This window comes from Littorina saxatilis, linkage group LG5 (assembly GCF_037325665.1).
Source record: "Littorina saxatilis isolate snail1 linkage group LG5, US_GU_Lsax_2.0, whole genome shotgun sequence".
Lineage (NCBI taxonomy): Eukaryota > Metazoa > Mollusca > Gastropoda > Littorinimorpha > Littorinidae > Littorina > Littorina saxatilis.
Window position 1 is genome coordinate 5,984,366 of NC_090249.1, and position 22,717 is coordinate 6,007,082.

At 41.8% G+C, this 22,717-nt stretch overlaps 1 protein-coding gene across 3 annotated transcripts in view; it reads left to right on the forward strand.

The window, feature by feature from the left end:
* Positions 1-22,717, forward strand: part of LOC138966161 (structural maintenance of chromosomes protein 6-like) — a 51,986-nt gene that overhangs the window by 18,054 nt on the left and 11,215 nt on the right. Inside the window, exons 9-27 of one of the 3 annotated variants that reach the window (XM_070338288.1) lie at positions 130-210; positions 1,463-1,609; positions 2,792-2,880; positions 3,120-3,284; positions 3,653-3,831; positions 5,492-5,667; positions 6,213-6,239; positions 6,907-6,990; positions 7,443-7,529; positions 9,555-9,701; positions 10,246-10,368; positions 11,282-11,338; positions 12,073-12,243; positions 13,753-13,890; positions 15,055-15,173; positions 15,687-15,786; positions 17,167-17,325; positions 20,477-20,626; positions 21,198-21,295. In XM_070338288.1, the coding sequence (XP_070194389.1) occupies positions 130-210; positions 1,463-1,609; positions 2,792-2,880; positions 3,120-3,284; positions 3,653-3,831; positions 5,492-5,667; positions 6,213-6,239; positions 6,907-6,990; positions 7,443-7,529; positions 9,555-9,701; positions 10,246-10,368; positions 11,282-11,338; positions 12,073-12,243; positions 13,753-13,890; positions 15,055-15,173; positions 15,687-15,786; positions 17,167-17,325; positions 20,477-20,626; positions 21,198-21,295 (2,297 nt within the window). Of the gene's footprint in view, positions 1-129; positions 211-1,462; positions 1,610-2,791; positions 2,881-3,119; positions 3,285-3,652; positions 3,832-5,491; positions 5,668-6,212; positions 6,240-6,906; positions 6,991-7,442; positions 7,530-9,554; positions 9,702-10,245; positions 10,369-11,281; positions 11,339-12,072; positions 12,244-13,752; positions 13,891-15,054; positions 15,174-15,686; positions 15,787-17,166; positions 17,326-17,398; positions 17,558-20,476; positions 20,627-21,197; positions 21,296-22,717 lie in introns of all 3 variants that reach the window. The other 2 variants (XM_070338287.1, XM_070338289.1) reach the window with 2 other exon arrangements.

Sequence of the window (22,717 nt, forward strand, 5' to 3'; positions counted from 1 at the left end):
TCATGGATGTTCAAACGCTGTGTGGAGTACGCTCATTTTTCTGAAAATACACCAAGTTTGTTTGAGAGTACTCAAAGTGCAAAACAGGGGTTCCCAGGTCTGAGGTTAAATATGTATGATTGTTTACAGAGTCTGGAGCCTGACCAAAAATCAATTAAACAGGAGGAAGCGCGTCTGCCAAAGTTTGTACAAAAAGTGGAAGAATTCAAGGTAGAGTAATAGATATGTCGTTTGTGTGAAATCAATTGGTGGTTATTCTGTGAAAGTGTAGTTTTGTGTGCGTGTACTTTGTTATTTGTGTTTGTATGGGTCAATGTTTGCCTTTATAACTGAGAGAGAGAGTGTGTGTGACACTGTTGTTTATTTGGTTATAATGTAATCTGTGGCAGACATTTAACCCCATCTTTCACATTCCCGTCATGAACCAAAGTTTGCATCAAGACCTACTTTTTTTACCACATTTTTGACCGGCACGGTTGGCCTAGTGGTAAGGCGTCCGCCCCGTGATCGAAAGGTCGTGGGTTCAAACCCCGGCCGGGTCATACCCAAGACTTTAAAATTGGCAATCTAGTGGCTGCCCCGCCTGGCGTCTGGCATTATGGGGTTAGTGCTAGGACTGGTTGGTCCGGTGTCAGAATAATGTGACTGGGTGAGACATGAAGCCTGTGCTGCGACTTCTGTCTTGTGTGTGGCGCACGTTATATGTCAAAGCAGCACCGCCCTGATATGGCCCTTCGTGGTCGGCTGGGCGTTAAGCAAACAAACAAACAAACAAATTACCACATTTTTGACTATAAACAATCAATGCAGAAAAACAATAGTTACTGCACATGAGAGCGATAAATAAAAATACCAAAATATACTGTACTCACGTGTGAACAAAGATGGTGAACATGATCTTCGTTCACACGTTGAGTACAGTATTTTTGCCATCAATGATTATTGTTATCTTAGCTGGCGCATATATGGCCAGCCCATGGAAACTGTCTATTTTGTCTAAGATGGGTTGTAAATTGCAGTTGTTGCCATTGCGGCATTGATCATCGATGTAACAGAATAATAGTTTTACATGGGTGCTAATTTTTCTGTTCTTGATTTCCAATGTGAAATTTTCAAAAATGTCATTCCAGTTTGTGTTTCAAAACTGTAAGCAATGTATGTTTCATAGTCCTGAAAAGAGCTGCTGAGTTTTGTTTTGTTAATTGTGTTGCCATGACGGTATGGGTCATCTGGTTTCGATAAAACAGGACTCATAGTTTTACATGGGTGTTGATTTTTCTGATTTCCGGTTTGTGAAAGGTTCAGAAATATAATTCCAGCTTGACTATGATTCAAAACTTTTAGCAATGTATATTCTAGAATTTTCAGTTTTAAATGGTTGACATAATTATTCACTAGTTTAACTAAGCTGTAATTCAGTGGAGCTCAGTCCATTCAAACCAAAGACATTCTCTCTGCACAGGGCAAAGTGGAACAGTGCCAGACACAGCTGAAGACGGTACAGGGTCAGCTTCTGACTGTCACGGAGGAGGCGGAGCGCTTGAAACCGGAGCTGAAGGAGAAACGTGATGTGCTCAACGCAGCCAGGGTGGCTTTGCGCAGCGCAGAGGTAGGTTGCGTGTTTTGAAAAAAGATAAAAGCCTTTGAAATACAGTCGTACCTGTCAATTGTGACCTCCCAAGGGGAGAACATAAAGTGATCGTTATGGACAGGTGGTCGCTATGGGATGTCAGGAATTGTGAGTCTTGCCTCTGTATAATGACCACCCCAAAAGATCCTTGGCGATTTTTTTCAATACAATTCTCCTTTTCGTAGTGACCACATGTCCATCTATATCTACCACTTTTGGTTGCTTCCTTTCAGGTTGTTGTTGACAGGGTCAACTGTACTATTGTAATTCTACTTCTAAAGGATAACCTCAGTTAGTCCTGTTCAGGAACTGCGGGTATTTACAACCACCCAAAAAGCTCTTCGACAATTTAAAAAAAAACCCACTTCTTTTATTCGTAGCAACCCCATGTCTATAACAACCTCTTTTGGTCCGTTCCTTTCAGGTTGAGGATGACAGGTTCAACTGTACTGTTGTAATTCTACTTTAAAAGGTTATCTTCATGTAATTCTGTTCAGATTCTGATCAAGATCTGCGGATATTTGACCTGGACCAGGGATGTTGTTACAAATTCATACCTATATAGGACAAATGTCCTAGCTCTTCAGCATCAATAGGACATTTGACCGCTTTCAGAAATTTCAATAGGACGTCAGAATTTTTTCATTTTCAAGAATGATGCTCGCCGTGTTCCTAATGTAGCACAGGATGCCGTTGAATAGCCAAGCGTGTTCAGCTTTTGTTGAACTTTGGCAGGCTTTATTTTTATTTTTCGGTGGCATAACTCAGTGCGCTTCGTCAAAATGTATCGAACTGAAAGCAAAAGCAGACGAAAGACTTAGTCAGTTGGAGTTGTCTCCCATACTCCTAACTTTAATGTGGTGCAGACGGGTGTCACCCAAACGCAAGATCCGCACTGCTTAACTTCAGTGCAACTGTACGCGAGAGTGCTTGGTCGCTTTTTGAAAATGTATATCTTGAAAGGAACATCAACGAATATCGCGCAGTCCGAAGAAATTGAGTTATCGGACAATACCAGCGCTCAATTGAAAACGATAGGACATCTGACCGCCATGCGGCTATGTGAATCGGACATTTAAGCCTCTTAATCGGTCTATGTCCGATGTCCGACGCCTAACGACATCCCTCCTGGACATGTTGAGATCTTCTTTCCTTTTGCAGAATGATACCAGAACTGTGGAGCGGGACGTCCGTAACATAACCTCCGAGCGTCAGCAGATACAGCAACGCATCCAGGAGCTGCAACAGTCGTAAGCTGTCTTGATGACTAAACGCTTTTACAACTTAAAGACATTGCTGTAGAACGGGAGGGTCTGGGTGCCTGGTGAATCTATCAAAGATATGTGTTTACCCTTTTATTCAGCTATTGTCATGAAAAGAACTAGTCTTTAATAATGTTGTTCATATAATTAATTCATGGTTGAAGAATCTCATATCTTCTTTCTTGCCGGTCCAAACTTGATTTACGATCTGTTCATGCGTGTTGCAGGGCCCAACATGACTACGAAGCCGAGCGACTGAAGCGTCAGGAGAAGATTCAGGCCGTTGAAGAACAGTTGCGAGCAGCGGAGGGACGTCAGCGCACGACACAACACGAACGAGAACAGTTCCAGGCAGCCGTTAGCAAATGCAAGAATGAACTCTACAACCTTCAGTAATGCTCTTTGATTTTTATTTCTTGTGTTATGAGGTTCACGCTGATGTTTAGCGTGTGTGCATGCATGCAGTTTTCTATTCGTCTGTAATTTATTTAATATATTTTCTACCCCTCTGTATTCTTGCTTTTCCCCACTGTATTTCACACCAGTGAATGGCAGCTTTCTTTTTCTTTACGTGCACAATTTATCTTTCACCATATTTACAAGGCCAAAATGCTTCAGTTTCTGGGGGTGTTGCCCCCCAGGACCTCGCCAAGGGACCTACGCGGCCTGTGGAACCCCGCCATTATTTATTTCCTTGAAACTAATTCTTCCCTGAATGGATTGCCTGAGCTCAGTTAACATCTCCGCTCTGTGCTTCCAGGCGAGATGAGAGAGCCAAGCAGACGGAGAAAGAGACTTGCGAGAGAAACCTACAGACTTTGATGGGGGCTCGCAACAATCGAGTCAAACGTTTTGGGGCCTGGGTGCCCAACGCCCTGGCCAAGGTTGACGAATGGTACCGGCAGGGCAAGTTTCACCAGAAACCGCGCGGCCCTCTGGGTGAGTATTGTGGTGATTTTTTTCCATTTAATTTGATTTCATTTACTCTTGGTCTGCTATCGTTATGACTGATCATCTTTTTTTTTTTTAAGAATTTTGTTTATTTTTATTTTATATACTCTGTTATCCCAATGCTGGGAAATTCAGGTCGCTTCCTTCCAGTGGAAAGCTAGCAGCAACAGAGTCGCGCTACCCAGGTGTGTGTGTGTTTAGGTGTAATCAGCCACCTGCACTTATGGCAGAATGACCGAGGTCTTTTACATGCCACAGTGGTGACAATATTTGAGTCTGCACTTAATCTAGTGAACGACGAAGAAGAAGAAGTTTGCACATAGAATGACCGGTATACGTCCCTGCCGGGATTCGAACCTGTGACCTTACGATCACAAGTCCAGTGCTCTACCAATTAAGCTACTGGGCTAGCTGAATTAAGAATCAACAGCAGCAATAGATGTTAGGGAGAGAAGAAGGCAATGAGAGCTTACTGGTCCTTTGGCGAGTATGTGTAGCTGATGAAAGAGAAAATAATTAACTAGCGAATTAATATTACTTCTTGAACTAGACCTGTCCATGATGTTGGTTTAGTACCTGCTGTTGGTGCTATAATCAGATGGGATGAGGTGTCCAAGAACAAAACAAGAATATTCTGGCAGGGAAAAGAAAGAGTGATATGTTGCATAAGCTGACAGCATTAATAGATCAGACCTGTTTACACTACACATTGAGCGTAGTGAACTACGAATTTGAATAATATACTACGCAACTACGCAAGTCTGTCGTTTTCTATGCAAACGGTATTTAAAAAAAAAAAAAAAAATTTTCTTTTTTTTTTGTCTTTACACCTGTTCCTTGTCCCGTTGTGCTCTCACACCGCCCCGTCCCTGCACACAAACGGTATTGTTTCGGCTACGCATATCACAATCCGTAATTTTCTTCATCTCCCTTGACCGATCCATTTTCCAATCCATGTTTTCGGCCAGCAGTCGTTTGCTGCGTGCAGCGCATAAAGCGCCCACGGGCGTTGCGTTGTAGCTTGTTTATGCCGAATAGGCTTCTCCAAGCCGAATAGGCTTCTCCAAGCAAATGCCGGGCACAACTGAAAGCGTTACTGCCAAACCATGTGGGCGTTTCGACACAATGGCTGAACGCAGAGCACACGAAAGTGAAGATGAGAACTGTGAAGAAAATGACTCCGAAAGGCCACCGACCAAAAAGAAAAAGACGAGCAATGCGCCGAACCAAGTCTTTCTGCCAAAATATCATCAGGACTACCCATGCCTTGTCTTCGCGGAAAGGAAAACATCATGCTCATTGCACTGTCTGCAATTCCCGTTTTTCCGTCAGTCAATCAATACATGTGGTAAAAAGTAGCAATCATTGTTCTTGTTGTTGTGATAGGTCGACGAGAAATTCTACACATTCAATTACAAAACTACACATTTGCCTCATTTTGCTCCCAGAAAATACACATGCAATGTTTTAGGGGTAAACAGGTCTGATAGATGTTCATTTATAAGTCTGCAGAGGATGCAAGATGAAACTCATGACTGTTTGGATCATGAATTTAATCTGTAAAAAAAAAAAAAAGGTGAAGGTTGCATGCATTGTACTGCATGGCATTGCATAATGCTGGATAGTAATGTCGTCTTTGTTTTTGCAGGGGCTTGCTTTCAGCTGAGGGACCAGACATGGGCACTAGCCCTGGAGGTGTGCCTGCGTGCCTTGATTCACACCTTCGTCTGTCACGATCATCATGACGAAAAACTTCTGGAGCAGATCTTTCAGCAGGAACTCGGTAACCGCCGACGACCAGCCATCATCACTTGTCCCTTCAAGGTGAGTACTAAAGATATTCTTCTTCTTCTTTTTCTTCGTTCATGGGCTCCACCCCCCTTAGTTTACTCATGTTTTTGCACGAGTGGGATTTTGACCGTTTGAACCCTGCCGTTCAGGCAGCCATATGCCGTTTTCGGGTGTATAAAGATTTTGATTTTGGGTGTGTTTAAGGTTTTGACATTGAAAACTGGACCCATCCGCACCGATCCAAACCAAACCAGTCACTTCCCTAACATTTATTAGGCCAGGAATAAAACAATTGTTTCCGACTCCCCAAGCGACCTTTTTTTCTTTCTTCGGACCCTAGAACTTTTTCTTTTGACCCTTCAACAAACTATTTTGATCGAAAATGGAAAAAAATAGAATTTTGCTGACTTTACAGGGAAAGTTACTCTTGTTTGACCTCCAGGGACACTGCTCACACCATTTTTGGTGATGGTCGGTTGGTTATTGTTTTTTATTGTCTATTCAGCTGACGATTTTTGGTGAATTAAAAGCCACATGGCCACTATAAATGAAAAACAAACTTCTATTTCTTGTTTCAGAATACAGTACACGATATTTCCAGATTTGTAAGTACTGTTTTCTGTTCTCTCTCTCTCTCTCTCTCTCTCTCTCTCTCTCTCTCTCTCTCTCTCTCTCTCTCTCTCTCTCTCTCTCTCTCTCTCTCTCTCTCTCTCTCTCTCTGCTTTGTGTTAAAATACATTGAAATTTAATCTGTGGCAATAGGAGCTGCTGATTGAAGCCAATTTATTCTGCAGGTTCAAATCCATGCATTTCTGAAAACTTTTGGTGAAAATTGTAGAGGTGACAGAGAGGTTATGGCACATTTTCCATGTTTTACTTTGAAACTAACGCCGACAATTCAAAATACCAATACTGTATTAACTCATTGTCTCCCAGGTACGGATATATCCGTACCCACTCATATGGCTCTATCTGACCAGGTACGGATACATCCGCTCAGACTGTTAGCTTCAGTCGTTTCCTGTAACGTCCATACGCCTGCATTCCAGCGTGTTCATACACAGTTACAACAATTCTGAGTGACCTGCTGCAACACAGCTGGTCTCGGCTATAAAAAAAACCTTGGTCAACATAGGTGGGGTAGAAAGTGTTAAAGCAGGATGGCACTTATCTGGGAAAAATGCTGGGAAACTTTAAACCAAAACTGTGTCCAAGGAGGCGCATGTATCGATGGGCAAAATAACTTGACATTACTTTTGTGTGTGCTTACAGCGTGTGAAAGGCACCAATTACCCAACAGTTTTTGACATCATTGAATGTGAGGATCCTGTTGTGTCCAATGCTCTAATTGATCAGGTGAGTTAATCTCTCTCTCTCTCTCTCTCTCTCTCTCTCTCTCTCTCTCTCTCTCTCTTTCTCTCTCTCTTTCTCTCTCTTTCTTTCTCTCTTTCTCTCTCTTTCTTTCTCTCTTTCTCTCTCTTTCTTTCTCTCTCTCTCTTTCTCTCTTTCTCTCTTTCTCTCTCTCTCTCTCTCTCTCTCTCTCTCTCTCTCTCTCTCTCTCTCTCTCTCTCTCTCTCTCTTCTTGCTATTTAACTGAGAGTCTGTTCTTGGATTTTGTGAGACTGCAGACTTATAAATGAACATCTATTTTGTGAGACTGCACCATGACAGTCTGGTTGGAAGATACCTCTCAATAAACTTCCTCCAAGCAAAACTCTCTGAAGCGGGGTTTTTTATTGTTCAACTTTGTTCATCTCACCCAGTCATTTTGTTGGTTAGATTACCCGAGTATGGTTACCTGTTTGCAGAGGGGTATAGAGAACATCATCCTCATCCCTGAGTCAGCAGAAGCACGGCAGGTGATGATGAACAGACCACCTACCAACTGCAAAGAGGTAAATACGTTTTGCACTGGGGTTGCATTTACTGAACGTTTCCCGTACTTAAGTAAGATCATCAGCAACAGGAGGCTCAATTAATATTTCATTTTGCAGGGTTTCTCGCTACAAAAATATATCACATCACTGCTATGTGTTTTGAGTTAGATTGGCTGATTTTGATAAAAGGTCACCTGGTTTATATGATTAACAAAAGTTATTATGTAAAAATGTGAAACAATTTGCATGGTCTTTGTTTACATTTTCAGCGCTGAATACTCTGTTTTATACAACTCCTGCAATGCAACCGAGGGGTGGATTAAATCTAGTTGATTATTTTTAGACAAGTGAGAAATTAGAACGAACTACTTTGATTAAACCCAAAAATCACACGTGGATTATTCGAAGTAAGAATAAAGAGGGCTAAAAAATAATCAACACTAGAATTTATTTTTAGAACATTTGAAACCCAGACGATTGGACCCTGTTGCGGAAGAATACGTACAATGTTGACTCAAAACTGTAACAACAATGGCTGACGTGTATGAAATACACGCATGTACCTCGCCAGGTTTCTTTCTGTGACAAGTCGACAGACGATGCCATTTGCTTTGTGTGTGTTTTTGTTGTTGCTTACTGTACATGACATTCATTACGTGTAAAATCCAGTTCTTTAACAGGCAACAAACCTTGCAAATTTCCAGAAGCTGCAATCTGAAGCGACCTATCTCTGATTCTAGCAGACGATCTCTCCAATGTTTAACACAAAATCAGCAAACTCTCCTGTCACATAGAACGTCCATTATATAGTGCAATGTTGAAATGAAGTTACCGCTCTGAAACATTTAGTCGTTTCTTCTGAGACAATCCTTGTTCTCTTATCATCTACAGATTTACCGCAGTCTTCACCACGCGAATTCACAACAGTCAGACTTTCGAACATGTATACAATCTGCGTAGCAAGCACGATACGTCATGACGTCATATGATTCCCAGCATATTGACGTAATGCTAAACATCCGGTTATCCCGAGTTTTCTCCGTAATACATGTCCGTAATACAAGGTTGTTCTCATGAATATTCATGAAAAAGTTGATGCGCGATCCGGCCGTTGTATGGAAATAATGGACTGTTCATGTCTATTTTTAACGTTCACAGAAAACGGGAATTCCCGCTCAACCATTCAATGTGTTTCTGCCAAGCTTATTCGGGGAATCGTGGTTGTTGCAAGGACTTGAAAACATAGATTGTTCAGCAATTTCTCACACTTGCAGCACTCACACATGTACACATACTTTGAAAATCATCACTTTATTGCAAAATAAAGGATGAAATTGACAAAATCAACAACACACAGTGATTCTATGATGTTCAAAGTACCTGAAAAACCCCAAAACAGGTTTTTGAGTCACTTGAGAAAAAGTGACTCTATGTAATCGGTCAGTGTTAGTCTGTCCGGCCGGCCGTCCGTAGACACCACCTTAACGTTGGACTTTTCTCGGAAACTATCAAAGCGATCGGGCTCATATTTTGTTTAGTCGTGACCTCCAATGACCTCTACACTTTAACGATGGTTTCGTTGACCTTTGACCTTTTTCAAGGTCACAGGTCAGCGTCAAAGGAAAAATTAGACATTTTATATCTTTGACAAAGTTCATCGGATGTGATTGAAACTTTGTAGGATTATTCTTTACATCAAAGTATTTACATCTGTAGCCTTTTACGAACGTTATCAGAAAAACAAGGGAGATAACTAGCCTTTTCTGTTCGGCAACACACAACTTAACGTTGGGCTTTTCTCGGAAACTATAAAAGTGACCGGGCTCAAATTTTATGTGAACGTGACTCATTGTGTTGTGAATAGCAATTTCTTCCTGTCCATCTGATGCCTCATATAATATTCAGAACTGCGAAAGTGACTCGATCGAGCGTTTGCTCTTCTTGTTGAACAAATGTTTGCTAAAATTCCGTGCCACCTCTGCCCTTTTTGTGGTTTAAAAAAAATTGTGCACAGTAACATTAAAATGATTCCTATTTTTGCAGGCGTTTACACGTGAGAGTGACTACATGTACTGCAAGCCGACTTTCCGTTACTACTCCTCGGACAAGAACAGCGCTCAGTTCCTGACGGCAGATGTGGAGGAGGAAATCGCTGTCCAGAGGGAGACAGTACGGCGACTCACTCAAGAGGTGGGGCTTTGTCTGGGCGTTTTCATGAAGGCACAGCTACAATAGTGGAACCCCACAGTGGGACGTGGAAACTCTTACTCATGCATTTTAGTAGCATCTCAGTTTTTTGCCAGTGTGAAAATGCTGCCTTATATTTGGGTTACATGAGTTGGGTTGAAACGTATCCCCAATAATGATAATACGAGAATTTATAACGCTCACATATCTCACCACAAGGCGCACTATTACTTTAGAGCTCACACATAGCTTAGTTCCATAGTGTGTGTGTGTGCGCGTAATCGTGTGTTTGTGTGTGTATCTTTCTGTCTGTAACCATGTTCATGTGCAGAGGGGCTATACCCTCTGACTCCCTTTTCAGGGGGCATGCTCCATCTGGAACCCTCCCGGCAAGCTTTTTCATGCATATCCCCTCAAATTTGTCAGGCAATATACTTGACTCCACCCCCATCCCCACCCCCACCCCCACCCCTCATCTGTGCATGCACATGCCTGATTTGGAAACCAATAATAAAGGTGTTAATTGTTGATGCGGTCGTGTGTGCAGCTGACCGATGTGCAAGAGGCGCGCCAGACGCTGCAGAGAGATATTGCCACCAACCAGAGACAGGAGAAGAAGTGCGAGACACAGCTCATGAAGCTCAGCGAGAATGTCAACAACCTCACATACGTAAGTCCATGGCTAGGCCTGGGAGAAAAAGACTGGGCAATTTGACATCCTGAACCAAATCTGGGGTTTTTCCTCAGCTGTTCTTCACCCTAGTTCTGATAGCGCTTAAAATACCTGTTGTATGTTGAGAGCTGCCAACTGTTACTCTTTGAGCAGAAATTTTTGTTGCAAAAATTGTTAGGTTATCCCAAGCTTAAAATTACTACTCTCAAACAAATAATCCCAAGCTTGCAACACTTCCCTTGTTCTTGTAAGTTTTGACACTCGTTTCTGCATCTCACTCTCTGCAATGGTCAGAATATGGGTCTTAAAACAGTGTCTACACTGAAAAGTGGCACTGTTCCGGCTTTCTAAATAACATTTTTGTAAAAAGCCTATTCTTGCGCGACATAGCACCTGTGCCAATGTCATGGGTGTTACTCTTCCGGCTTTTGCCGGATTTCCGGTTTTTGAAAAAATCTGAAGCCGGAAATTCCGGTTTTCCGGGTTTTCAAAAACAAAAACAAAAAAAATGCTTCGTTTCGCTAAGTTGAAATAACGAGCAGCGGTTCCGATCCGACTTTTGACACCGGTTCGCGTGCTTTCTCGGTTCGCTCCCTTGGATTTGCCGCCATCTTGCTTATGATTTGGTTTCGTCGGTGTCCAGAAACTTTCTTTCAAACTTGAGCATTTTGGACCCCTGCCTTTCAGGTTTTTTGATTTTTCCCAGTAACACCCATGCAATTTGCACATCAATTTTAGACAATGTTACACTTAAACACTATTTGCTATGCTGAAAATTCCCCAAACTTGTAGATTGTTACACTCAAAGCTTTAAAAGGGTTGGCAGATCTGGTTATTGTTCTTGTAAGTTTTTTGATTGTCTTTGTTGCTGCTGTTGTTATTGTGTCAAGATATGGAAACTGTTTTTCAGGAGCTGAACGAGTTGAAGAATGTCGAAGATCCTGCGCCAGTCGATATCACAACCTTGGTGAGTTTCCCTGTTTCTTTTCGAGGCTGAAAAAACCATGCTATCATATCAGCGTCATATAATCAGTTTGCGCAGATGTTATACTTTCTCTTCCTAAAGTCTTTTTTTTTCGAGGCTGTAAAGCAACTAGGTAATAAAATGGAAGAAACTTCCCAAATGACAATGTTTTCAAATTGTCAAGTCCTCAAATTGCTCAAAAAGTTTCTTGATTTACATTCTGGGTTGGCACTACAGCACTATGGTCTCCCCCAACCCCCTCCCCTTCATGCTTTGAACACCTGTCACAAATGTGGGGAAATCGGGTCTAAAAATGGAATTGAAGACACATTTGCAGGCATTGTGAACAGGATCTTAATTAAGATGAGAGAAGGGGAAGGGGTTCTGCTGCATAAGAAGGAAAACAGTACACCGTAGAGCTTAGTGTTGCAGACATGCTCCAACTACAGGGGCATTTTCATTTTTGATGTACAACTACAAGTATAGGGTGACCCCCCAAAATGCCACCCATAAAAATGCTAATAACTCTAAAATAACTTTAGCGATTTATTTCATATTTGGTGTACATTGGCTTGAGATATGGGATGATAAGCTCACACAGATTCAAGTTTGTAGGTTAAGTGGCCTGACTTTTATGCTCTTTTTCGGAGAGAAGAAAATCCAAACTACAGTCATAAAATAGGGGTCCTAAGCACCGGAGAGTTGTGCCCTGATACACTGACTTTATTTTACACCAGGAGGAGGACGTACAGAACTACACCCAGCAGATTGCAGCCCTGGAAGAACGGAGAGCAGAGGTGAACGATGTGCGAACACAGAAAGCGGCTGAGTGCCAGGAGGCGGAGAAAGCGTTCCGAGCTATCGAGGACCAGATGAAAGCCCGAGCCAACAGCGACATCCCTCTCAAGGTCAGTTGATTTTCGACGGGCGCAGTAGCCTAGTGGTTAAGACATCGGCTTCCTAATCGGAAGGTCGTGAGTTCAAGCCGCGGCCGCCTGGTGGTTTAAGGGTGGAGATATTTCCGATATCCCAGGTCAACTTATGTGCAGACCTGCTAGTACCTTATCCACCTTCATTTTTACACGCAAGCACAAGACCAAGTCCGCACAAAAAAGATCCTCTAATCAGAGTACACGTAAAAACCCACTCGTGCAAAAACATGAGTGAACGTGGGAGTTTCAGCCCATGAACGAAGAAGAAGAAGAGAAGAAGTTGATTTGTTTTGTCAACCCTGCAGAAAAGTATCCATGGAGGTAAGGCATCAACAAAATTCATTTGAAAACAAACCCAAAAGCTAAAAGTCATGCATCCAGTATCCAGCATCCAGTATCCAGCATAAGTATCGTTGTCTCTGAAAACATACATGTGCCAACCAGCAGTGCAAATTGCTATACCTGAAGCCGGAATTCTAGAAATGTGATCAGTGTTCCAGCAGGCAGTTGAGCCAAAGAAGAGTAACATAATAATAATCCTACAGTATTGATGGCTCCTCCAAAATGTTCAGATGGTGTCCATACCCTGTATCAGGCATGAGATTTTCCCACCAATTTGGATTTCCGGCACTTTCAAAGCTGCGGAGATCATTCTTGAGATTTTACATCATTTTCTTCAGACATTGTCCAGGTTGGGGCCATTCTTTCAGGCTGTTTTGCAATTTTACAATTTCATGCCTGCATATTTACGGACGATGTGGACATTCGTACAGTCCAGTACAGTGGTACCTGCCATGACAGGACACCCATGGGACCAGCCAACAGTATCCCTATATTGCAGGTGACCTGTCATGGACTGGGTGGCCGAGTGGTAACGCACTTGCGCTCGGAAGTGAGAGGTTGCGAGTTCGACCCTGGGTCAGGGCGTTAGCAAATTTTCTCCCCCCTTTCCTAACCTAGGTGGTGGGTTCAAGTGCTAGTCTTTTGGATGAGACGAAAAACCGAGGTCCCTTCATGTACACTACATTGGGGTGTGCACGTTAAAGATCCCACGATTGACAAAAGGGTCTTTCCTGGCAAAATTGTACAGGCATAGATAAAAAATGTCCACCAAAATACCCGTGTGACTTGGAATAATAGGCCGTGAAAAGTAGGATATGCGCCGAAATGGCTGCGATCTGCTGGCCAATGTGAATGCGTGATGTATTGTGTAAAAAAATTCCATCTCACACGGCATAAATAAATCCCTGCGCCTTGAATATGTGCGCGATATAAATTGCATAAAATAGAAGAGGGAAAAAAAAGAAAAAAAAATCCCTGCGCTTAGAACTGTACCCACGGAATACGCGCGATATAAGCCTCATATTGATTGATTGATTGACAGGACAACAGAAAGCGTCCTTTTAAGGGAGGTGTCCTCTTATCAGAGGGGCCACACATTGCAGGTACCACTGTACTACGTTGAATGATTAATTGTGTCGCCAGGATGAGCTGAACACGGCACAGATGGCGCTGGACGAAGCACAGCAGCACCGCAAGCACTACCAGGACCGTCTCAAGGAACAGGAGTCCGATATCAACAAGCTCAAGAAACGCATCGCAGCCAAGCAGAAAGAAATTGAGGTATATATACCCTTTACCACAGTAAAAACAACAAGAAACGCATCGCAGCCAAGCAGAAAGACATTGAGGTATACATACCCTTTACCACAGTAAAAACAACAAGAAAACAACAGCAACCAATTTCGGTAAATTCTGTATCCAATTTTTTGTCAGTCAGTCGCTGACTTCATCAGGATGGTCACTTTACTACTTTGCCTTTACCACCATGTATGGCTGTCTTGGTGGTAGGGTAGACAGTACAGTGGAACCCTCCTTTCAAGGCAACCAAAAATCTGAGAAAACCAGGTCTTAAAAAGGAGGGAGTCTTAAATTGGGGGGTCTTAAAAGGGGGTTCCACTGTAGTCACGCTGGGAGAAATCCGTTTGTGTTGGAATTTGAGTGTTAGGAATTGTTGCCCAAAGAATAGAGAAGATGAAGATTGCGGTGCATGTAATAAGAATAAGAATACTTTATTATCTCATAGAGAAATTCAGGTGTAGTACATAACAATAATACAAACAGGACATTGTTTTTACATAAGACATATAGCACTATATAACAGGGCAGGTTATGAACACACCTCCCACATACCTTTCTGGCCATTCCTTGCATTGTGCTTACGCATTCAGTCATGAACACATCTATGTCTCACTTAATCAGACTGAGATGAAAGCATGCCATGCTCTGCCTTCTGATTTTGACTGGCCTTACAGTATGTTCATCTTGCTACTCTAATTGGTCAACTATAGGATTGAGTGTGCCAAGTCACTCCACCATAAAGGGTTAGGGTGGTTTTTTGTTTTGTTTTTTAAAGCTCATGTGCATCTGACATTGTAAACTAACGAGTGAACAAAGCTGTTTGCTTTCTTGTTATAAATGTATTGTTAACTTCTAACAAACTAAACCATACTCCATGGAAAGTGTTACTGCATGATCTTCAATGGGTATCTTAACCACATGCACTTATGATTATTTTTTCCCTCGAATACGGCTGACTGCCGAGGTGCGTGAGCAAACGTGGAAGTTTCAGCCCATGATTGAAGAAGTTACTTTTAACAATCTTACAAATGAAAACCCCGAAAAACACAAAAGATATTTTGTTCTGATTTTGTTTAAACAAACCTTTATTTAACGACTTATGGATTTACTATTCCTTACTCTACCATTTTTGTGGAATTTCTGTAGGAGGATGTAGGGAAGGCCGGCCAGATCTGTGCAGAACGCATCAACACACGGCGCATGCCCAAAAACATCGAGCGAGAGATCACCCAGATCAACATTCAGATCAAAAAGGAAGAGGAAACGTAAGTGAATGAAGCAGCAGAAGTTTTTTCGCAAGCTTTGTAAAATTCTCTCAGAGATGGTTTGTTGATACAGGCATCATCTATCTCTCCCACCTTCCTAGACTCTCTCTGCCTTCTTTCCTCTTACGGTTTTAGTGAGACTTTTGTGTAGATTTGCATAACATTACCCTTTATCCTATTCCAAGTTTACAGCAATTACTGCTGTTCTGTAGGAGAGAAAAAAACTTATAGGAGCAATCGGCTGGCTTTCTTCTTTCAGTTTCATGGATGCTTGAATTCAAGCAATTTGACTGGTTTTCAAGCACACTTCAGCCCTTTCTCTCCCTCTTTCACTCTCTCTCTCTCACTCTCTCTCTCTCTCTTCATTTTAAAATGTGCCTTGGTATCAGAGACAGAAAGAAATTTAAGGAAAGATTTAGGACTCCACATGCACTCCCATGTTGTTGTGTCTACTTTCAATTGCTTTTGTTAAAATACACTAAAAACAAAAAAGTTTTGAATTTGCCTCCGCAGACAAGGAGACCCTGTGGAGATCACTCGGCAGTACAAGGAAACCAAGGAACGTTACCTCTGCATCCAGAAAGATGTCAGAAGCTTCAAGAAGTTTATCCAGGTAGAGCAAGCGTTTGAAGGAAATACGAAGGGGTGATGAGGGTGTATCAGTTTGGCAATTGATAATGTCAGCCTTTTCTCATTTTTAAGAATATGAAGAAAGAATGTAGTAGTTTTCCAGAGATCAGGCCAGGAACAGTGCCATAAATGCAGTAAGGCATCCTGAAAAATGATTGAGTAAGATTAATTTGCTCTCTGATTTTGATGTTCATCATTTTTACTGCAACAGCTGTTGGCTGTGTCTCTGATGTACAACTTCGACAAGTACAGGGTGACCCCCCCAAAAAATGTCACCCATTAAAATGCTAATAACTCGCTAATAAATAGTAAATCTCCGAATTTGACAAATATTGTTTTCAATCGTAAGAATCAAACCGCTTGACCAACATACTTGAAACTGTGTGAAATTATCATCCCACATTTCAACATAATGTACACCAGATATAAACTAATGCACTGAACACATGTGTGTGAGTTATTAGCATTTTAGAGCTTGGCAATTTAGGGGGTCACCCTAGGGGTTGCTCTTGATGGTGTGTGTAATGTGCTTGTCTTTTGCACCCAGTCATCCTCAGTAAGCAGGCATCAAATGCAATTGCAGCAAGGGAAAAAGGGTTAAACTGGCCAGTCAGTTGATTTTCTAACTTGCTTGACCGACTCCAAACAAAACCAGTTTGCAGTTTTAACATTAGTTGTTATTGATTTATACCGAGCATTTGTAGATAGCTATGCTTAAGAGGCGATTGGATAATACATGTTGGTGAAAATGAACAGCTGGATTTGAACAACAAGAAACGCTCTAAACATGCATAGTCCCTAAATATTGAACATGATATAGCGCAGCTAAAAATGAACGCATCTGGATTTTAACAGGTAAACTCAGGATAGACCTGAAGAAATTACAACAAAAATAAAAATCCAATCTGTGCAAATGTTGCTTTCGATTCACAAACTGGAGGAGGCTCTCAAATCTGAGTAAATCTTGCTTTGAATTCAGAAACTGGAGGAGGCTCTCAAATCTGAGTAAATCTTGCTTTGAATTCAGAAACTGGAGGAGGCTCTCAAATCTGAGTAAATCTTGCTTTCAATTCAGAAACTGGAGGAGGCTCTCAAATCTGAGTAAATCTTGCTTTCAATTCAGAAACTGGAGGAAGCTCTCAAATCTGAGTAAATCTTGCTTTGAATTCAGAAACTGGAGGAGGCTCTCAAATCTGAGTAAATCTTGCTTTGAATTCAGAAACTGGAGGAGGCTCTCAAATCTGAGTAAATCTTGCTTTCAATTCAGAAACTGGAGGAAGCTCTCAAATCTGTATAAATCTTGCTTTCAATTCTGAAACTGGAGGTGGCTCTCAAATCTGTGTAATTCTTGCTTTCAATTCAGAAACTGGGGGAGGCTCTCCAGCGACGCACGAGTGCGTTCAAAGAGTTTCAGCAACTCATGGGAGAGCGCCTGAGAAAGTGCTTCCACAGCTGTCTGGCTATGAGGAATTTTACCGGCAGCATTAAGATCAGCCACACTAGTCGCTCTTTAGACATGATGGTAAGCGACCAGCTATGTTCGTAATTTCTTGCATGACCTGTTCATAGCCCTCTGCTCTTTCTCTCCTCCCCAGAGCCTTGAGAAAGTGATGACACGGCGAAATAAGGCTTACGCCGAGTTCAAGCGCATGATTGCCTTGCGCACCAAATATTTTTTCATCGTGATGCTGTCCCATCGGCAATACGTCGGCGGCATGACCTTCAACCACTCCAATCTGTCGCTGGAAATGTGGGTAAGGGGAAACTACTCTGCCACCAGAGCGTCTGCAAATCCTTATCGTTGCGTCTTGATTTGTTTTCTTTCCTTCGCCATTGCTTTGTGTGGTTTTGATGTGTTTTGGTTTCACCCTGTGCACGATTACACTGCCTGCGTTAATAGACGTACGTTGCTTGGAAATGGGATATTCACACACTGCACAAAAAGCACATCGGCACTCAATTGGTCACTGTGGCTATGTTTGCCATACCGATTTTAGGTACTCTTCCAAAGCCACTAACAACCCCCCACCCCCGGCAGCTGTTTTTGAAAATGCCATTATTTGTTTTTACTTTTTTTTTATTTTTAGCTATATTGTGCCTTAAATTTGTCTGTAGCCTCAAGATAAACTGTTGTTCCCTCTTTAAACGGTAGGCTGCGGGGCATAATTATCTGTAACTTGAAAGGGAACTCTCTTTGCCCCGTATTCATGCGCCACTTTTGCATAGTCACAGCCAAAGTTGGCACGACAGCAATAGCGACCTTCAAACTTGCTGAAGGTGCCTGATTTCATTTCCTTGCAGTCCCCTTGAACTTAAACAATATACATTACTTTTACCATCTGCATGGGTGGGATTCTTCCGGTATATTCCGGAAATCCGGATTCGTAATGTCTGTGGTGACGTCTTTTTGGTTGTGAATTATACAAATCCGTCAGCGTCTGGGGGCCCCCACCCCCCACCCCCCCCCCCCCCTTAAAATTCTTCAGGATTCATGACATTTATCAGTCCCACCCATGCATCTGCCTGTCATTGCACTTGAAATGTAACACCTGTAGATTTTTTGCCAAGAACATGAAGCAATCCCACTAAACATTTTATCCTAACCTATTCCTATGTTGCTTTGTGTGTGTTTGATTCAATTTGGGCATATGAGTTGCACACATCTATGTTGCTTGCACACATGTACCGCTAAGCTTTTAGTAAACGGCTTAAACTAACGACCATTTTTCTGTGAAGAAGGTGGTGAGGATGCCCAGTTATTGTTTCCATCTTCATCTGGTCACTCCCTACATCACACACACACACACACACACACACACACACACACACACACCATCACATATCTATCTGCTAACCAACCCACTAAACTCACCGCTGTTAGATTGCATCATAAACATGATTCTGTTTGCAAGTTCAGGTTGAAAGATATAAATCTGCTGCTTTTGCTCGATTTAGACAGCTAGCAGCACAGAGTAGAAAGATTGCGCTTTCTGTTATGGTTCATTGGTTGTCTTGCTTCCTTTTTAGTGTGCTTCTTCCTTGTCATTGTTTGATGTGAAGTCTTGAAAATGAATGATTCTGGCAAGATGTAGTTTCCCCATACCTTATCATTTCTGGTGTGGAGATTGCTTGACGTCATATGTTAACACTTTCATGAAATTGTGATTTTTTTTTGTTTTGTTTAAATAGAGAAGTAATGCATGGAATCATGTAAGCAGAATCAAGAATTCAAAGAAAAAGCAGTGTTTGTAGTAGAATGTGGATTACACATTGTTTGTACGGTGGAACCCCCTTTTAAGACTCGTCCAGATTTTCTGTTTATATGGTCTGTCTGCAAATTGACCTCCATTTTAATACTCGCTCCTTGATGACACCTTATTTTCTCTGTTGTTGGTGGTGTTGTTGTTGTTGTTGTTGTCGGTGTTGGTGTTGTTGTTGTTGTTTGTGTTGTTGTTGAGGTCTTCAAAATGGGGTTCCACTGTACCTCATATGAAAATCAATGAAGTCTTCTAAAAAAAATATTTAAAAAAGTGTATGATTTGCTTGATGTCTATTTTTTATGTCTGTTTATGAGGACTTCTTGAAGTAATGCAGCTGAATGTTCTTTTTTTTGTGTGCATTAAAACCGTTTATGAGCTTTCATGTGAAGTTACTATCCTCTTATATGCCACGATTAAAGGCACAGTTCTCCCTGTGTAAACGATTCAGGTGCCCCCCGCGGGTTAGGGGGAGTCCCATATTGGTTGGGACGAGAAAGAATTTACCCGATGCTCCCCAGCATGTCGTAAGAGGCGACTAACGGATTCTGTTTCTCCTTTTACCCTTGTTAAGTGTTTGTTGTGTAGAATGTAGTCAATTTTTGTAAAGATTTTAGTCAAGCAGTATGTAAGAAAGGTAATATATTGTACTACGTTGCAAGCCCCTGGAGCAAATTTTTGATTAGTGCTTTTGTGAACAAGAAACAATTGACAAGTGGCTCTATCCCATCACCCCCCTTTCCTCCGTCGCGATATAACCTTGAACGGTTGAAAACGACGTTAAACACCAAATAAAGAAAGACTAGCTCAGGTGTGGTCAGGTGTGGTGAGGGTTTTACCTTGAAGACCACCGCCACTTGGACACACACCAACATTCAACAGTCTCGATGTTTTCTATGCAGAGTGAATTTATTCTGTGAATTAATTTATAATGATAATAATAATCAGGGTATTTATATGGCGCAAATCCTAATATACTTCTAAGCGCCTTACAATCAATTTCTGAAAAAGCCACTAGTGTCAATCGGCCAAATTAATTTGTCATACAAATAATTCTGCACATGAAGCCGTCAGTATGTGCTGATTGTTTGGTGTATGCCTCCCAGCGGAGAGATGGTCTTGCCTCATGCATGAGGAGATCTGAGATAATGACTAAATGAGCAGTACTGTTTTCATGGGTCTGACTGACTCTGCCTTTAAATATAGGACAAAATGGGCAGAAATTTACAGATGTTATGAACAGAAGATCTCAAAAACCAAGGTCTGAAAAAAGGGGCAAGTCTTAAACTGATGGGTCTTAAAAGGGGGGTTCCACTATTTTATAGAAAGGAGAATATGGTAGAACATGTTCCCTAGTCTGTTTTCCCATCAACCAGTGCGTAGAGTGACCCATTTGCACCTGCTTGTAAAACTAAGGTGGCACCGACGGAGGACTCTGAGGGGACCAAGGACCTGAAATCGCTGTCTGGCGGCGAGCGGTCCTTCTCCACGGTCTGCTTCATCCTCAGTCTCTGGAACGCCATGGAGTCACCCTTCCGCTGTCTCGACGAGTTCGACGTCTACATGGTCAGTCACTTTCAGTAGGAGCATTGTTGTGTGAACTGTTATGCAGAATATTGACGTCGTCATGGAATTTTGGCGTAACTCATGTTAGACAGCTTCTCAACAGAAGGCCAAAACTGATTATTTGTATTGTGAAATAGTGTTTATATTTGTACCTGGTATGGAGAGAAAGATAAAAGAATGTTAAATCATGTATTGTCCATCGTATTTTTAGAAAATATTTCTCATTGAGAATGATTTACTTCGTCAAAAGCACAAAGACATCAAAATCACCAAGAATCGAGTAATTACTCCAAAAATCCAGGATAATGACAATATGAGTTGTTTACAACCAGCTTTCCACAAACTTTCAAGTGATTTTAGTCCGAAGCAAGTCTGTTGAAAATGGCTCTGAGTATTGCTATATAATAGTTTTAGCAACGATTCGGACTTGCACATGGTGGTGAATAAACAGCCATACATGTAAAAACCTGCTCATGCAAAACACAAGTGTTCTTGGAAATTGCAGCCTATAAACGAAAAAGAAAACAGTGTAATATGAATGAAGAGTTTTAAGTGTTGGTGTGTGTGACAGGATCTGGTGAATCGCCGTATCTCCATGGACATGATGCTTCAGATGACTCGCAACCAGACCACCAAGCAGTTCATCTTCCTCACGCCACAAGACATGAGGTCAGGCGCTTTTCTCTTTCGTGTGTTTCATTATTCAGGCTATCCAAATATCTGCAATTTCGCGGATTTCTGCGAAAGCAACAAAATAGATTAAAAATTAAAAACTACACTCGAGAAATGATAGGGACAAAATAGTGGGGTTCTTCACCTGCACGATGTTTCTTTCACCGGATGGGGTTCAATTCATATTTACGAGGCCAAGATGCTTCGGCCTCACCTACGCGGCCCCCTGGCGTTATTTATTTCCTTGAAACACATTCTTCCTTGAATGGATTGCCTGTTGTTTTTGTGGTCTTTTCTTTTCTCCTCTTATTCTCTCCCCTGTCTGCGTGTTATGGACTGTGTGTGTGTGTGTGTGTGTGTGTGTGCGTGAGTGAGTTGGATTGTGTGCAGGTGTATGTGCGTGTGTGTGCATGTGTACACAGGTATTCTTGACGTGGTGTAAATGTATGAGTGAGTGGTGCAGATTAATTTTGTTTGTTTGTATCCCTTTGCATTATTTTGATATGTCAGCTTAAATGTGTTTTTATTCATTTGATATTCGTAAAGATCATGTAGTCTTTTTTTTTTCGTGTCGGTTTACGATTGTCATTGTATCCATCTTAATACATGTTTAGTTTTAGCAGGGACAGATTGTAAGACTAAAATCTCCATCCTTGAGTAATAAAGTTCGTTCGTTCGTTCCTCCACTCAGAGCTGCCAACTGTTGCATTGGCTTTGCTGTTACGCCATGTTGATTTTATTGCAGATTTTAATACGAGAACTTTTCGTAAACTTTTATTTTGGGGGGTGTTTGTGCTTGCCGATGTGGCATGCAGTCACCTACTTTTGTTGTAATTACGTTTGCTCAAGCCATTGCACGATGTAAAGAGAAGTAAACCGTGTTTTTATTGTGGCACCTTGTTGTGACCCGTTTTGTGGAGCGTTAATATTTTTACGTGAGATTCACGTGCTCCTTGTTCAGTTGTTGTGACCTGGTTTTGGTCGGAGCGTCACAAACTGCGTCGTTTTAGTTCTAGAACACCGTGAGATTCACGTGCTCTTTTCCGTGTCTTGATTTTGAGGTGAGCCCTGCGAATCTGCGTTGCAAGTTTTAGAATACGTGTGACTCACGTGTTTTTAGCTTTGTGATGTCAGCTAGTTCCTTGGTCTTCTTTCTGTTAAATATACCGTTTTAAGTTTTGGGCATGCACGGAGTGCGTGATCGGTTACTGATTGGTTGTAAAATAGTAGTTTCACCCGATTCTGTCTTAGGAATGTTGTTGGTTGGTCAATCCGGTGACCTTTGACTTTTGAATAACTATTCCATGTTAGGTTTTTGTTTCCATAAATACCGCTGCTTGACTCCTGTCTCGTCAGTCGATCTGAGGGTTTTAGGAAGCGTTTGGTTTTGATGTAAACGTATGAAGGTTATCAAGTGAA